Source organism: Zingiber officinale, chromosome 5A (genome assembly GCF_018446385.1).
Source record: "Zingiber officinale cultivar Zhangliang chromosome 5A, Zo_v1.1, whole genome shotgun sequence".
NCBI lineage: Eukaryota > Viridiplantae > Streptophyta > Magnoliopsida > Zingiberales > Zingiberaceae > Zingiber > Zingiber officinale.
In genome coordinates this window covers 31,236,318-31,254,095 of record NC_055994.1, presented here as the reverse complement: position 1 = coordinate 31,254,095, position 17,778 = coordinate 31,236,318, and the positions used below count along the sequence as shown (strand labels likewise).

At 39.2% G+C, this 17,778-nt stretch overlaps 1 protein-coding gene across 2 annotated transcripts; it reads left to right on the top strand.

Moving 5' to 3' along the window:
- The first annotated feature begins 12,142 nt into the window (after positions 1-12,142).
- Positions 12,143-16,927, top strand: LOC121980404 (BTB/POZ and MATH domain-containing protein 2-like). 2 transcript variants are annotated; one of them, XM_042532426.1, is made up of 5 exons: positions 12,143-12,896; positions 14,760-15,108; positions 15,450-15,726; positions 16,635-16,669; positions 16,737-16,927. In XM_042532426.1, the coding sequence occupies exons 1-5, from the start codon at positions 12,451-12,453 to the stop codon at positions 16,794-16,796; spliced, it is 1,167 nt and encodes a 388-aa protein (XP_042388360.1). In that variant the 5' UTR covers positions 12,143-12,450; the 3' UTR covers positions 16,797-16,927. The 2 variants fall into 2 exon arrangements, with proteins under 2 accessions (XP_042388360.1, XP_042388359.1); XM_042532425.1 differs by having other exon boundaries at positions 12,150-12,896; positions 16,635-16,927.
- Positions 16,928-17,778: the final 851 nt, after the last annotated feature.

Genomic DNA, 17,778 nt, shown 5'->3' with positions numbered 1-17,778 from the left:
CTAAAGTTCCATTCACAATGAAATCTCTTTTCTATTCTATTTTTTCTCCATTCACTTATTCAACAATTTGGAGATAGATAGTTAATCTCCATTTCTTGTTCACTTTTAAGTAGTGTGAAGTTTGAAAAAAACATAAAAAGTGTTGAGGGTGATTTCTAATTCTTATCCAAATGTTACTTTGTGTACTTTACCCTCCATAATTTTTAATTTAATTAAAAATAATAAGGACTAAAGTTAAAAAAGATGGCTCTTTCCATTAGAATCTTGTTCCTTTTTTTTTATTTATTTTAAAGTATTATCTCACCTGTATTAATATTTTACTTTTTAAAATTATTCTTAGTTTTTTTAGATTATTATAGTGGCTACATATTCATAGCGTGTATAACATGAATATTCCAATTCTAATCAACATAAATAAACTTGTAACAAATATAATTTTTAATTGCTATAATATAATTTTTTTTTAATTTATGTATCTAACTTTTCGAACTGACTAATCTTAAAGGTAATCAGTCTGATTCCATATAAGTTTTTAAGATAAATTGAAAAATGATCGCAGAAGTTCATCCAAATAACCAAACTTCTTAGAATTATTATCCCACTAGAAAAACATCCCTATATATATATATGCACACATACATACATACATACATACAGAAGTGCTCTCCTGCAGTGCTTTCGTGCGGTTTTGTGTAGTTTGGCCACGTGGAACTTGCCACATCGTCATCCGTTGTGGTGAGAAGTTTTTTGACGTGCTGAAAACTTTTGACGCATCAAAATTCAAAAACGACACGACTCCTCCCTCTCTCAAAAAGCCCTAGCTGCAAACAACAACGTCTTCTCGCTGCCGCACCTCCCTCTATAGCCTACGAACGCCTTCACAGTGAGAGATCTCTGCCCCGAGCTTTCTCAGCCCACAACAACTCCCTCTCTCTCGCCTGTGAACGTTGCGTCGGGTCTCCCTCCCTCGTCGTCGCCTACCTCTCAACCGACGAGAGCCCTAGCTTCTCTCTCCCCGCACTTGGGTCCCTTGCCATCACGAAGCCTCACAGGCGCCCTTCCATCCCTGATCGGTTGCTGGTAGAAACGAGGTACTTTGCAATCTGGATCTTTGCATGACTAGCTTCTTTCGATCTTCAATCAAGATCTTTGCAAGACTATTATGATTAATTTCTCAAAATGTATTCCCTTTGCATTTTAAGGTTAAACATTTCTATCCTTGTTGTTTGTATTTAACTTGATGTGTGTTTTCTTTCAGTGAATCCGGTGTTAGAGAAGATTTGCCTTGGCTTTGGTTTCGATTTGGTGTATTCCCTTTGCTCTAGTTTTAGATAAGCTTTCACTCAACGAGAATTAGCTATCAAATTTTTTTCTATTTACATTGTAATCAAAGAATTGTGTTTTGATGTCAAATACTGGTCTAAATTTTATATGTTTTTGGACCCCAACTAACCTATTGCAGATGGATGGTTGGAATTTTTATCCATTGTGTTACATGTCAGCAAATGATGCAAATATGAAGTTGAGGGCTGGTTTGTGATTTCTCAATTTTGTATCTAATGATATTAATAGAAGGTGGTTTATTGTACTTTCTAATGAAATGAAAGCAATATACATACCCAGCTATGTGCTATTTATGTTTGAAGTGTAATTTGATTTTAGTAATTAGTTCAATCCTTTTGAAGATCCAGTATTTAATTGATGTTAAAATAAACTTGTTACCATCTTAACTTCATCATGCTACAAAACAACCTTCCATTTTAGGTTTGGCATGTCATAACTTGTAATCCATTCTGTATTTGGCATGAAATTTAATTAACTCATGGTTGAGTTCTAGCTTCTAAATTTTTTGTTACTAAGAATGTTAGAAAAGAAGGATTGCTCTTTTAATCTTTTACTTACATGAATCATATAGCTTGGACATTCTACAAGTGCATCAATTTTGTAGTGTTAAAATCCAGACATGTTTCCAGTCATCGAACATTTATATTGTAATCCAAGAAAGAAGTTGCAAAATAGCAAGCAACTCTGTATTAAATGTATCGTCGTCTTTCTTTTGTATAAATGAATAGCAAAATAGCAAGCAACTCTGGTGTTTAAGTGAATCCTGAACGAACACGAGTTCGCGAGCCTATAAACGAACATGTTCACGAGCCTAGCTCAAACCCAAGCTCGCTAGCGTATAAATGAACACGTTCACGAACCCTTTAAACGAGACGAGCATGAACACGAGCTCGGGAGCTCTATAAATGAAAATGTTGTCGAGCCCTTTAAACAAGCCGAGCTTGAACCCAAGCTTGCGCTCGGTTCTTTGGGCCTAATATCTAATGATATTAGGCCCAAAGAGGAGTCCAACCCTTGGACAATTGTGATGATAACAGGCCAAATTAGTCTATGTTTGATAGTTAGTATAATAGCATTTTTAATAGAGACAATTGTATTTTGATTAGAACTATCCATAAAAAAAATATAAACCATGTCGGTTTGAATTGTTAGTGTATACTGAAAGGCTAAGCTTTTGTAGACATTTATTTTGAATAAAGAATCACATTTGGTCAAATTTATCTACATTTATTTGTAGTTGTTCAATTAATTTATATTGTAGATAACATAGTATGTGGTGTCACATACAGAAGATAATATTATCAGTACCTTATAAATTATAAACAGTAGCTCACGACCAAGATGGAAAGGAACAAACCATTGGAAGGTCGTAGTGTAATTAGGAATTAGTTTATCTTAACTATATAATTACACTAGTACACTAAGAGTGTATTGAGTAGGACCATTAGAGGTCGTTTCTTTTATACTTACTTCATAAAGGAACAAAGACCTCAGTTATTATGGAAGTGTGTGCTCTTAATCCTAATATAATAACAAACACATATATTTGATATTTATTTCTTTAATTTATCAATGGGTGAGATTTAGTTCGATAAATCAATAAGCCCGATAAGTTGGGAAATGATATCACTTATAATGTGTGTTGTTGATTATAGAAGGAAATTGTGTCCTAGTGATCTAGGTTGATAATGTCCCCAAGAGGAGCTCATAAGAATTGTCATATTAAACCCTGCAGGTGGACTTAGTCCGACATGACGATAAGGTTGAGTGGTACTACTCTTGGACTAAGATATTAATTAAATGAGTTGTCAATAACTCACTTAATTAGTGGACATTCGACATCTTAAACACAGGAAGACTAACACACTCATAATAAGAAGGAGCCCAAAAATGTAATTTAGGATTGGTGCGGTAGTTCAATAATAGTTCTCTAGTTGAATGAATTATTATTGATAAAATTAAGTTGTGTGTTCGGGGCGAACACGGGATGCTTAATTTTATCGGAAGACCAAAATCAATTTCTCCTCTCGGTCCCTATCGTAGTCTCTTAGTTATAGAGTACTATACTCACCTTCATACCCATGTTGTAGGGGCCGACCAAGCTAGTTTGAGAACCAAGATAGGGTCGGCCAAGCCTTGGTCCATGGGTGGTTGGCCCTAGCTTGAACCCAAGCTTAGGTGGCCGGCCCTATTAAAATAGAAAAGAATTTTAATTTTAAAATTTTCTTATATGGAAGATATAATTTAAAATAGAGATTAAAAATTAAAATATCTCTTTATAAGTTTCTACAAAAGATTAAGAAAAGAGATTAAATCTCTTTCCTTATTTGTAGATTGAAAGGATATTTTATTTTTCTTCTTTGTAAATTATTCACATGTTGAAAAATTAAAATTATAGAAATTTCTTTTTATCAACCATGAAGGGATTTTAAAGGGAAATTTTATTTTAAAATTTCCGGAAATAAATAAGAAATAAGGAATTTTAATTGGTTGATTGAAAATTGCCTTATTTACTCTTCCATGAGGTGGCCGACCATGACATGGGTTATTAGGAAATTTTATTTAATTTTTCTTAATTAATTCATGTCAAGGAAAGTTAAGAAAATTTTATTGTAATTAAATTTCCTTATTTTCCAAAGCTAAGGATTATAAAAGAGGGGGTTTGGGTGCCTTCAAGGTGAACAACCTCTATTCTATTTTCTCCCTCTTTTCTTCCTTGGTGTGGTCGGCCCCTTCAAGTTCTCTTCTCTCCTTTGGTGTGGCCGAACCTCTCATCCTTCTTGGAGATCAAGTGGTGGCCGGATCTTAGCTTGGAGAAGAAGAAGAGAAAGCTTGCATCCCTTGGAGCTTGGTTGGTGGAAAAAGTTCTTCATCTTTTGAGTTGTTTTGTGCTTGGCTGAAACTTGAAGGAAGGAGAAGAAGGTGCTAGGTGGTCCTCATCTCGGAAGATCGTTGCCCACACAACGTCCGAGATTAGAAAAGGAATACGGTAGAAGATCAAGAGGTCATTATTCAGAAAGAAAAGTATAACTAATAATAGTTTTTCGCATCATGTTAGTTTTGTTTCTTTGTAAAAATACCAAATACAAAAGGCATGCGATTCTAGCTAGTTTTTTGAATTAGTTTTCGAAGTTGTGTTCTTTTGTTTTTTCTTTTCCTTGTGATTTGATTGTTCTTAGTGGTTAACCTAGGGTTACTATGGGAAGGTTAAATATTTAATTTCCTTAAAAGGCTTTGTCTAGTCGATGGTGGTTGCTCCCACATCCAATAAGGTCATGTGCCTCGTCATGCAGTACTGGAAGCCGATTTTGGAAATAGATATTTAATTGTCTTTGTGACCTAGGTGATTTGGATCGAACGTGTTAAGTTCCGCAAGAGATCCAAGTCTAAACCTAAAAGAACAAATAAATTAAACTTAGGATCAAACGTGTTAAGTTCCGCAGGCGATCCAAGTTTAATTTAAAAAGAACACATGGTAGCTAGGAAAAGGTTCAGACATTTGTATAAAATTTTTGTACAGTGAAACCAATAGGTTTTCCGAGTAGCAACCAACATGAATGAAAACTATCCTAACTTAAACAACGTAGAGGCTATGGCCATAACTACATACCACTTAACAAATGTGACGGTTGCAAGAATCTTCCAAATTCATTTGAAGAAAGCAAGCACCAATTAGAAAGTTAAGTGTGCTTGAGTATAAAAATATATATGGCCCTCTTTGGGCCTGATATCATAAAATATCAAGCCCAAAGAACCGAGCGTGAGCTCGGGTTCAAGCTTAGCTCATTTAAAGGGCTTGGCAACGTGTTCGTTTATAGGCTCACGAGCTTTAACCTCTAACTAAGTTGTTACTCAAAAATAAAATGGTGGTGCTCGGTGTTGTTGTAAATTTAATGATGTTCATTTAAAGAAATCCAATAGGTTGACATGTTCCGTGCCAACTAGCACAGAGCAAGAGCTTCATTTGTATTGGTTAAAACTAAGTTTTGACACCATATATAGCTTCTACAAGCTCAAACCTTCATAGGGAAGGTGATTTTAGAGAAATCTAAGTACCGTAGGGCCATCAGTGGATTTTGACCAAAACCCACTGATTGACCGACATATCTCTGATTGCGGTCATTTCAAGTCGTGTGGGTTTCTAGTATTCCAAGGACTTCAACGGTGCTATCCATTACTGATTTAAAGATCTCTAGAGGTGCTCAAACGTTACAAAACATCTCAGTCTTATTGTGGGTCTGATATGCTAGAATATCAGGCTCACGTTGGGTCTGATATGCTAACATATCAGGCCAAACGTTGGGCCTGATATTCTAGTACTTAAGGAGCAATATAAGAACTTAAGGAAGGTGATTTTGATAGGGAAGGTGATTTTGATACCAACGTTGATATAGTACTTAAGGAGCAATATGAGAACTAGCAAAGTTCAACCTCAGCTATGGCCTAAAAACAATTCATCTCCAGTGACATGCTCTATGTCATATGAATATAAATATTGTTATATTTGTTTCATTATTTGCATATAGTAGATTATTTACAAGGGCATTCATTGAGTGTTTAATTGAAGTCTTGTGGGCTGACTTTTGATTGTTACATGAGAGATTTTATCACTTTTATAGGGAAACTCTGTCAAATACATACATCCATTCAACTAAATAAAAACGTCTATTGTCAAATGCATTTATCCAACTAAATAAAAAAGTCTACCATCAAATACATTCATCCAACTAAATAAAGTCTATTAATTAATCACTAATATGAACAGACTCCTTTTTTTTAATCACTTCACACATCTCGACGATCTTAGCTGCATTATGTTAGGACCAAAAGTAGCTAGAGGGGGGGTGAATAGCTCGTCGCTCGCTCGTTGCTCGACGTTGCTTGTTTCTTCTAAGATGTGCAGCGGAAAATACAGAAACAAATCACACAACGCTAACACGGTTGGTTTACTTGGTATCCACCTCACAAGAGGTGACTAGTCCAAGGATCCACACCACGCACGCACCCTCCACTATGAAAACACTCCTTTTCGGTAACTACCGAAGGCGGAGAAGCCCTACAAGACTCTCAATACAAGTAGAAGAAAGGGTAGTAAAGAATAAGCAAAAGCTTACAAGAGATGCGTAAAAACCCTAGCTTCTTCTTCTTCTCGTTGCAACTCGCCTCTTGACTTGGATGAACCTCCAAGAACCTTCAAGAACTGGCGGTGAGGAGCTTAGAGAGTGCTGGGGAGGAGCTGTGATGAATCTGGAATGAATCGGTGAAGAGATGCCGAAGGAAATGAACGCCTGCGGCTTAAATCGACGCTAACGGTCGAATCCCGATCGATTGGAATGCTCCCAATCGATCGGGGAGGCTTTGGATCGATCCACGGATCGATCCGACCTTTCACGGATCGATCCACGGATCGATCCACGGATCGATCCAGCGCTTATCGTTTGGGACCTCCCAATCGATCCACCGATCGATTGGGACCTCTGATCGATCCACGGATCGATCCAAAGGTCTGTTCGCGGGGACTCACCGGATCGATCGGTGGATCGATCCGATCTCTGGATCGATCCACGGATCGATCCAAACCGGATCAATCCATGGATCAATCCAAACCTGCTGGATCAATCCACGGATCAATCCAACGGATCAATCGGCTGATCAATCCAGATCTTGGTTTTTGCCCAAAACCATGCCCAAAGCCCCCTAAACCAACATCTAGTCAACCATGACTTGTTGGTACATAAGACCTAGCATTTGGTCACCCTTGACCAGCTAGGACTCTCTCACCAAGTGTCTGGTCAATCCCTTTGACCCACTTGGACTTTTCTCTTCTTGCCAAGTATCCGGTCACTCCCTAAGACCTACTTGGACTTTTCTTCCTCGTGCCAAGTATCTGGTTAATCCCTTTGACCTACTTGGACTCTCACCAGATGTCTGATCAACCTTGACCCATCTGGATTTCTCTTGCCTGGCTTCACTCACCAGGACTTTCCCAATTGCCTAGCTTCACTCACTAGGTCTTTCACCTGGCTTCACTCACCAGGATTTTTCTCCTGCCTAGCTTCACTCACTAGGACTTCCCAATTGCCTAGCTTCACTCACTAGGATTTTCTCCTGCCTAGCTTCACTCACTAGGTCTTTCACCTGGCTTCACTCACCAGGATTTTCCTCTTGCCTAACATCCCAGTTAGGACTTCCCAGTCAAGTATCCGGTCATCCTTGACCTACTTGACTCTTCTTCAATCAACCTTGCATTGTCAAACATCGAAATCCAAACCAAGACTCAAGCTTGGTTAACCAGGTCAACCTTGACCTGAGGAATGTTGCACCAACACATTACAATGATATTCATCAGCTAAATCTATCTGACTTTTTATCAACTTCACTAGTTCTTCAATCTGCTTCATTTTTTCACCAAAACTTGAAGATGTAGTTGAAGTTGACCCTGAAGTTGAGCTTAAACTTTTTTGGACAGTAGAGGCAAAGAAAGCATGTTGTTTCTCCTTGTATGAATTAAGAGCTCTAAATGCTCCCTCTTTACTAAGATATGATCTATGCAATGCACCGCTATATTTGTTAACTTGAGTATGAGTTTCTTCCCAAGTATCATAAACACCTGGGTTTTATCCAACAAAAACCACATACGTTTTATCCTACATTACAATAAACAAACATTTCAAACATAAATTCTACTCATATAATATAGATTTGGAAATTTGAATATAGGAAGCTAAAATCAAATCAAAGGGCTCACCATTTGAGTACTGAAATCAAGCTACGTAACCGACCTATTTAATTCGATATAAAAGTAAAAATTATTCGAATCAAACATATTGCAAATAATAGAATCAGCTTATACATATGTACACTCAAGACTTATCATTCTCACCCCATAATGTGTATTATAAAAGGTCAAAAAACAACAAGAAACAAATATAATTTACATCTAATTATATTTATTCAATCTTTATGATATCTGATCCTGTCCGAAGGCTGAGTCGGACGGAGGCTGGTCGCGGTGGCCTGGTTGTTGACGGAAAGTCGTGGGCGATTCGGCTCCCACGGGCGGCTGACGCTACTGCAGGACCCTGCACACACTCAGACGATCTCCCTCCCTCACGTTAGAGACCAGAACCCAGGGAAAAAGTCCCCGGATCCGACCCTCCGACACTCAAGTCAGGTCCTTTTTTCCCCAGAAAAAGCAGAGAGACTCAAAACGAAAAGTTATGGAAAAAGTGACGAGAGAGCGCGTACCCGCGTACGAGGAATCTCCTCCTTTTTATGCACCCGCCTTGCTTCCAGAACCTGCCAACCTGTCAGAAAACGTTAGACGCTGGGCTTTGTCGTATATCCCCGACACCTGTCGTGCTGCTATTGGTCGTGAAGGCATCTTCTTGTTTAGGAACCTTCGCCTTTACACAGGGGTTTTGTCTCGTAGTAAAGGACATCTGTTAGGCTGCTATTGGTTATGAGAGCATCCTCTCGCTTAGGAACCTCCGCCTCCGCACATCTCCCTGGTATGCAATGATTACCCTTGACGGACAGTTGTGATCCTCCGACTCCTGCACAGTTTAACTCGTCCTATTTATCACGATCTGCATCTACCTCACACCCCTTGACCAGATCTCGCCTCTATGCGTTACTTGTTAGTCGGGCTAACCCTGAACAGCCTTGTCGATCACAGTCTGTATTCTGTACCCTGTATTTGCCGACCCTCGACTGTAAGCCCGTAGATCGGGCTGTCTTCACACAGCCCTGTCGCTTCCGACCTGTGACTGGTGACTTGCACTTCCGGATCTTCGAGTCGCAGACCTGCATACCGAGCCGTCTCTACACAGCCCTGCCGCTTCCGACCTTTGATTTGTGGCTTGCACTTCCGGGCCTTCGAGTCGCAGACCTGCAGACCGAGCCGTCTCTACACAGCCCTGCCGCTTCCGACCTTTGATTTGTGGCTTGCACTTCCGGGCCTTCGAGTCGCAGACCTGCATACCGAGCCGTCTCTACACAGCCCTGCCGCTTCCGACCTTTGATTTGTGGCTTGCACTTCCGGGCCTTCAAATCACAGACCTGCATACCGAGCCGTCTACGCAGCCTGCCGCCCGACCTTTGATTTGTGGCTTGCACTTCCGGGCCTTCGAGTCGCAGACCTTTGATTTGTGGCTTGCACTTCCGGGTCTTCGAGTCGCAGACCTGCAGACCGAGCCGTCTCTGCACAACCCTGCTGCTTCCGACCTTTGATTTGTCTCCTGTCCCTCGACCATAGGCCTGCAGCTCGAGCTGCCTTTGCCCAGCTCTGCCGATCCCGACCTGTACCCCAGGTTCCGCTTGCCGACTTCCTTTGTTTTCCCACGGCCTCGCCTGCTTGAACAACCAGTCTGCCTGATCTCTGCCTGTTCCATAGGCTAGCCTTTTGACTGCCTAGTCAGCCTGACTATTTACCGCCACGTCCTCTTGACTTTTGACCGCTATATGGTCGTGACCTTCCTCACCCTTTCCTCTTGGGCCCCTCCACTGCTAACCGTATCAATATCATAATCCAAAAATGAAATAGAGAATTACATGAGTTCTTGTCCTTCAGGTATCATAGTTCTTAGTGCGATAAACTTCAGTATTTCTACCCAAATTTTTTATAGACACTGCTACAAATCCTGATCTAAGACATCTTAAATGTAAAAGTAATCTCAGTCACAAAAAAATATCTCAAACGCCATACACTTTGAGTAACAGAAACAAATCGCACAAAAATCGGCTTTTACCGAAGAAGGATTTTCCAAGCGAGAGAAAACCTAGCTATGTGGTATGGTGTTGAGAGTTGATCGTGGCGTAGGGAGAGCTTGTGTCGGCAAGTGATGTCCTAGTTCGTCGGCCTATATATCAGACAAGAAGGAGAGGGCTTGCATCGAGGGAGAGCTCGCTGATCAGGAGAGGGCTCACGAGGCCGAGAACATAGCGAATCGCCGCAGAGAGAGCTCGCGTCCGAGCTTCAGTGAGAGAGGCGATTCGGTTCACGAATTCGGAGAGGGAAGCGCTGGCGCTTCTGTTAGGGTTCGTGGTTGGCTGATCACGGTGAGAGGGAGGCGACAGAGAGGAACTGAGCTGCAAGAGAGGGAGGGATGTGACGGAGAGGAACCTCGCCAACCCTAGAGGTGCTGTTAGGGATTTTCGGGAGAGGAGAGAGGCACGTTATTTTAGTTTCACGTGGATGACGTGGAAAGTGCCACATCAGCTCGCCACACTAAAACCGCACGTAAGTGCCGCAGGAGAACACTCATATATATATATATATATCCACGTGGAAAGTGCCACATCAGCTCGCCACACTAAAACCGCACGTAAGTGCCGCAGGAGAACACTTATATATATATATATATATATATATAATACACACTCGATAGTGCACATCGCATTATATGTAAAAAAAATCTTTATTTTGTTTAGAGCTTGGTGTTTAGAATTTAAGATTTAGTCTTACGGGTGTCAAGTTGGGACTATAATATTAAAGCTAAAGAAATTTTTAAAAAGTGGATGCCCAACGTGCACGATCAAGAGCTCGTAACACACACGAGGCACCCGAAACAAGTCTGTATGCCCAAATAAGATGCTCAACATATTATTTACCTACATATAATATTGATCAATATTATATTATAATAGTATTTTATTCTATAAATACTATAAGATTTCGTAACCATTAATGTCTGAGGCATTAACGCCGACATGGATGCACTATAGCATTAACGCGTCCACTTCTTCGAACGCGTTAATGTATGCAAATAAAATTAAAAAAAATAAAATAATAATAAAACTTTGGCATTAAAAAACCCACCTTCCGATTTTTATCCAAAAATAAATTTTAAAAAATACCAAATAAGAGTATAATACGGTCATATTTTTCTTATTTATTAAAAAAACACTCTAGTTTCAAAAGAAAAAAAACACTAAAAATGGTATTATTCCCTTTCTATCCCTCCCATCAATCTCCTAAATCCCGCCTCTATGGTTATTTTTCAATGCATCCCTTCGCTCTAGGATTAAAAAGGATTTAATATTTTTTCATATCGAGTCCATCGTTGGGCCTGATATGATCACGCAATGGATCTAATATTTTTTCATATCAAATCTACTCTGAGTTTGATATTTTCCATATCAGATCGAGCATAGATTTGATATTTTTCATATCAGGTCGAGCATATATTTGATATTTTCTCACATTAGATCCAATGTAGATATGATATTTTTCATATCATATCCACACTAGAACTGATATTTTTCTATATCAAATCTACCAAAGAGATGTATTAACAAATAACATCTTGAGAGAAGGGATTTAAGAGGCTAATGTGAGGATAAGAAGAGAATAATATTATTTTTGATAATTTTTTTGAGTTTTGAAATTAAGATGCTCGTTTTCATAAATAAAAAAAAATATGACCGCTCCATTATATAAAAAAAACCGATCCATAAAACTTCAATTAATATCATAAAGTCGACTCTGTTAACGTTTATAGTCGTTATTATTGACTTAATGGAGCCTTTTAATAGTAATACCTGTAAATCTGTCACTTTCTCAGCTAACTACACGAAGGTTCTAGCTGACGCCTCGGCACTACAAAAGCACGTGAAAGTCTCCTTAAATGGAACGTGCAGTTGTCTAACACAAACCTCCCGGCTATTTCCGTACTTATCCCGCATTTTCTACCACTAGAGGCCCTGGAGATGCACGTAGTCAGCGGCAGTTTAAACCTCGAGTTATATGTAAGGTAGAAATAATGGGTGACCCTTGTAGTTATAATTAGCGACTTAATCGTGTAATTCCGCTCCTTCTCTCTGTGTATCTCTATATATACCTGTTCTCCTCCGCCCCGAACGTTCCCGAATTCCGATTCCGACTCCGACGCGTCCTCGTTTCGATCTCGTCGTCGATTTTCATTCACTTCATCGCAAATTCGAACGCCGATCCTGGAAGATCGTCTCGGTCTCGACCTGTTGGAAGAAAACCCTCGATCAATTTGGCCGCAGATCCTTGCGGCTTGCTCGTACTTCTGTTCCTGAGTCGGAACCCTAGATCGCATTCTCATCGGTTCCGTCGAATCGGTCTGCGTCTGTCTCGGTATGGGTAGCAGTAGGGCCTTCCGAGGAGGCACCTCCGACCGTCCCTTCGTATCCGCGTCGTTGCAGTCCTCTGCGCCTGGCCAGCAGCCGACAGAGACGACTTCGACGTCGGTCACTGAGACGGTGAACGGCTCGCACCACTTCAAGATTTCCGGGTACTCGCTGATCAAGGGGATGGGGGTGGGAAAGTACGCGGCTTCGGACACGTTCAGGGCTGGGGGCTATGACTGGGCCATCTACTTCTACCCCGACGGGAAGAGCGAGGAGGACCGGGCGTCGTATGTGTCCCTCTTCGTGGCGCTCGCCAGCGACGGGACAGATGTGAGGGCGCTCTTCGAGCTCACGCTGCTGGACCAGAGCGGGAAGGAGCGGCACAAGATTCATACCCACTTTGGGAGGACGCTGGAGAGCGGCCCCTACACCCTTAAATATCGTGGAAGCATGTGGTGAGTTGGGTTGCGCACTTTGATTATCATTCTTTGGAACAATCGTTGAAAGAAAAGAAATTTATTATCTGCGAGACAAATTCCTAAGAAATTCAATCATTTTGTTTGGTAGAATGACAAACGATTTTTTTTTTTTCTAGTACTTTACTAAATTGTGATACTATCTTTATCTTGAGTTTGATTTCATGAACTACTAACCTATGTTTGGGCATTTAAGTAATGTACAAAAAGGAAGGCAATGGAATTTTGAGAACTTTCCACTTTGGTAGAAATTGGAATTCCCATTTATTAACTATTAGAATTCTGATTATCAAGTTTTTCATTTCAAAGAAAAGGAATTCACTACAACTTAGAAATGTAATTCATTCTTTTTCTTCTCCTGAAAAAATTGGATATTAAGAATTATATCACTAGTTTCATTTGAATGTTCTTTGAATAAATAATTTGCAACACTTTAGTGAACTTTTTTTTGTTTATATTGCAATGATAGAAGATTGAATCCTCCACCTGTGCATGACAATGAATGTTGTGAAGGTAAAAACTATGGGATGTCAAATTCGTTGATGTAGCATTGTAATTGAAATAATGAATTGAATGTTTAGATTCATCAGTGAGAGTACTTGAGATTGCTCAGGAATGTGTGCAAGCACTCATGCTTGGTTCACACTTCACGCATCATCCTTCTTCTTGGGATGACTCATCACAAGTGCTTAGATCTGTTTTCCCTCTGCATGGATACTGAAATGACATGATATACTATTGTTCAGATTGTCATAGTTCACTTATTTATTTTTATATGATATGTAACATGGAAGTAATTAGCAATTATAATCTTGCTCGCTCTGGGATAGGCCGGCTAATCTTAACCTGTAGCCAAGTAATTTTTCTTGTAAATCTGCTCAGTTTGAGGTTGCTAATTACTGATACAAAGATGGATATATCCTCATAAAGTATGCAATTTCTTATCATCTATAAAGCAATATCTTATGAAGGGGAAAAAGAATATCCATAAAGTTTATTTGATGCAATTGCCCAAGTTTAATGATGCAGTCTAGAGAAATAAAAGGCTGAGTATAATTATTAGGGAATTATAATTTTTGAAAAAAAAAAAAAATCCTATTTTTACATAAAATATCTCAGCTCTTGTTTTAGTCTATAAAAGGGAATAGAATCCCATGTACTGGGCATCTTGATTTTTGGCCTTTTTTAAGGTCATGATTAGTTAATGTTGTGTCAATTGGTATTAGAGTCAAACTCTTAGTTTGATCTTCAGTGCAAATTCACTTGCCCAAGTTTTTGTTTGCATCATGAAATCTTTTCCCATCGCCCCTATGTACTCATCTTGTATACTACTAGTGGCACCTCCTGACACCCTTGCTACTCACCCTACGACCTCTCCAGATCCACGGCATAAACACTGAAATCACACCCGGATTTTCTTATTCACCTCATCATAGGTGCCTTCTCCATGATGCAACTTCACTATTGATGCATCCTATAAGCCTCAGCTATAGAATTGGTGCCTCCTTTGCACCTTGATCACATCACTAGTGCCCCCTCTGCAACTCGGTTGCACTAACAACACCTCTTCCATGCCTTTGCCACACCACCAAATTATCTGATTCAAAACAGTATCTTTTCCTACTTTTGCTTTCTGCCCACCAACTATCGAAATAAACTAGTTTCTTCATTCATTTTGTTCAAAAATATTGATAGGTGACATATATTTTTAATTTATTACTTTTGCTTTGTGCTTTTTATGCATTAAAAATTGCAACTGTGAGTTATAGAATACTTTTTAGGAAAATTCTGTGAGTGATATAATTTCTATTTATGGGATAATATCCATTGTTAATGTTGCAGGGGATATAAGCGTTTCTTCAAAAGAACTGCTTTGGAGACCTCAGATTACCTCAAGGATGATTGCCTATTAGTTAATTGTACTGTTGGTGTTGTTAGATCTTTCACTGAAGGGCCCAAGATTTATACCATACGAGTGCCACTGTCAAACATAGCTCAGCATTTTGGCCAGCTTCTTCATAGTGAAGAGGCAACCGATGTGAGTTTTGAAGTTGATGATGAGATTTTCCATGTTCATAAGTTGGTATTAGCAGCTCGATCACCAGTATTTAGGGCACAGCTTTTTGGTCCAATGAAAGACAGTAACATGCGCTGCTTAAAGGTAGAAGACATGGAGGCTCTGGTATTTAAGGTAGCTTTTTTCTTTTTACCTTTATGCTAAATATTGTTGGTCTGCGGTCTGATTGTATGCTTCTCATAGTCTCTATTATCATGTTATGCACTTAATTACCTGACAAGTAGGGGCTTCTCAATGAAAGGGCACATGAGGACTTGTTTGATCTGCTCTATTACCATTCTTTTCATATTGTGATGTCCAATTGTGTTATTTTCCATTAGTTTACAAAGCAGTGTGAGGAATTTATTACCATGCTTATTCCATCTGTTGCTACAATGTATTGCAAGTTATATGATCATCCTTTTTGTCGTTCTATTTTTTTTTTTTTTTGTTAAATGTGCTTGTTCTTTTTTTAGGCTTTACTTCATTTCATATACTGGGATTCACTACCTGACTTGGAAGAGGTTACCGGTCTTAACTCAAAGTGTGCTTCCACTCTAATGACTCAGCATTTGCTTGCTGCTGCAGACCGCTATGCAGTAGATAGGCTTAAACTACTCTGTGAAGCCAAGTTATGTGAGGATGTTACCATAAATACTGTGGCCACTACTCTGGCTCTGGCCGAGCAGCACCACTGTTTTCAGCTTAAGTCCGTTTGTCTTAAATTCGTTGCTTCACCCGAGAATTTGAGAGGTACAGCTAATTTCTTATTCTAAAATATTCCCTCGACTAGATGCACTTCTTTTTTGGTATAATTATCCAACAGAATCCAAGATAGCTCAACGCATAAAGTTGAACCTTTTTCCTTTGAAAACATCAGTCACACATTTGACTTGCCTATTCTGATTATGCATCAGCAAGTTATTATGTGTCATGTTGGTGATTTTTGTTTATAGTATGGATATCCTGATGAAGATGGTTCCTTGTCCTCCATGAGTTTTGATTTTAATTTTCTCTGTCCTTTCTAGAAATGAATTGCTTTCATTTTGGACTTGATAAAAAGTTATGAACAATCAACCTTGATTTAATTCACAATGTTTTTTCTGCTGAAAACACTAGCGGTACGTAAATAGTTCTATTCTTCTCTCATAATCAACTCCATGATTAATTATCTTAATATTCATTGCACATCTCCTTGTTGTCATAACATCTCTCTCTCTCTCCCCTTTCATGGCACATCTCCTGGCCGGATTGCAGTTTAACTTTCAGTTAGGGTTGGGAGGTGTCCATAATCATAGATAGTAATACTATCTTTTTGGTCCTGATTTGAATCGCTATATACGGAGCCATTTGCAACAATTAACGGAACCAGCTGAGCCACACACAATCCTTCTTTAGTTAGGCTAACTTAAGTCATGAAAATAATTTGACCTGGATTTGATTTTGTATGTGGAGTGATATGACTTCCTACAACAGCTTCCCTACCCAGTGTCTGTAAATCAAGGCTGCCATGTAATCAAAAACAATGTTTAGTATATTTTTTCTGAACATTTTTCGTAAGCGCAGAACTTTAAATATGCAACTTCTAGATAATTTAAATGGCGTCTGGTCTCCTACACTGGCCAGCGAAATTCTGATGCTTTTCTCCCTGGCATATGCAGCTGTAATGCAGACGGAGGGATTTGAATACTTGAAGGTCAGTTGCCCATCTATTCTGACTGAGCTTCTACGATATGTTGCTAAGAGGGGTAGAACTTCTGCAGCGTCCAGCGTCTACGCAGGTGACGAACTTGATGGCACGGATGCATATGGAAGGAGAGTGAGACCTCGGAATATTTGTTGAGGGTTCATTGTTGGTTGCCTGTTAAAGTCCCTCTAATTCTTTTCGATGAACTTATAAATTCACATCACTTGACAGTATCTTTATTAATGAGATCGCCTGAAATTATTTGCACGACTCTGGGTAGTTTCTCGTGTAATGTTTAGAATGTTAGAGTTATATCCTTGTACATGTACATATGTGGACGCTAGACAGTATCTCTTTTGTTGCAATGTGGATTTTATTTTGTCAAAATCAATTGAAAGGACTGGAGTGCACAAGCAGAACGTGACTTGCTGCACTTTTTATCAAGTTTCAACCCATAAACAGTGATAACCCTGTGATTCCAGCATCAGATTTGCAGTATAAAAAGAATGCCTGAAACTCAATGGGAGATTAGAAACTCAGATCAATCGGAACCAAGGAATTCCTATAGATTGAATTAGGTAGCTCGTGTCGTCGGAGGAAGGATGCAATGGTAGGATACCTTTTAAATTTTTCAGACATCCAGTGATTAAATTTCAGTTTCGACAAATTAATAAATAAATAGTTGACCTAAGAACACAGAGTTAATTAACCATTTGTTACGAATGTTTTCCAATTTATTCTGATAGTCTGTTAAAAATTTCTGAGGTCGGATGGATCATCTCAAGATTATTCGACGTAAATTAAATACCGAATGTCTAACTTATAAGGTCGACAAAAGTCTTAGGCAGCGCCAACTGAACAATTTGCTTGGATCTATTCACCTGCTGAGTTATTATTTGGAAACCCCAGTCAGTGTTACATCCTTTAAATAGCAAAATCCCGTGATGTTGGAACAATCCAGCTCTGGTTATAATTCGTTATCTTTGTAGAATTGAAAAAAAAAATGAAGAATTGTGTATGGATCCATAAATAATCTTCTCTCGATAGGGCATCAGAATTGTAAGGTATTTTCCAACTTTCAAAAGCAACTAAACAGCACTTTTAGATAAGGCCCCAAA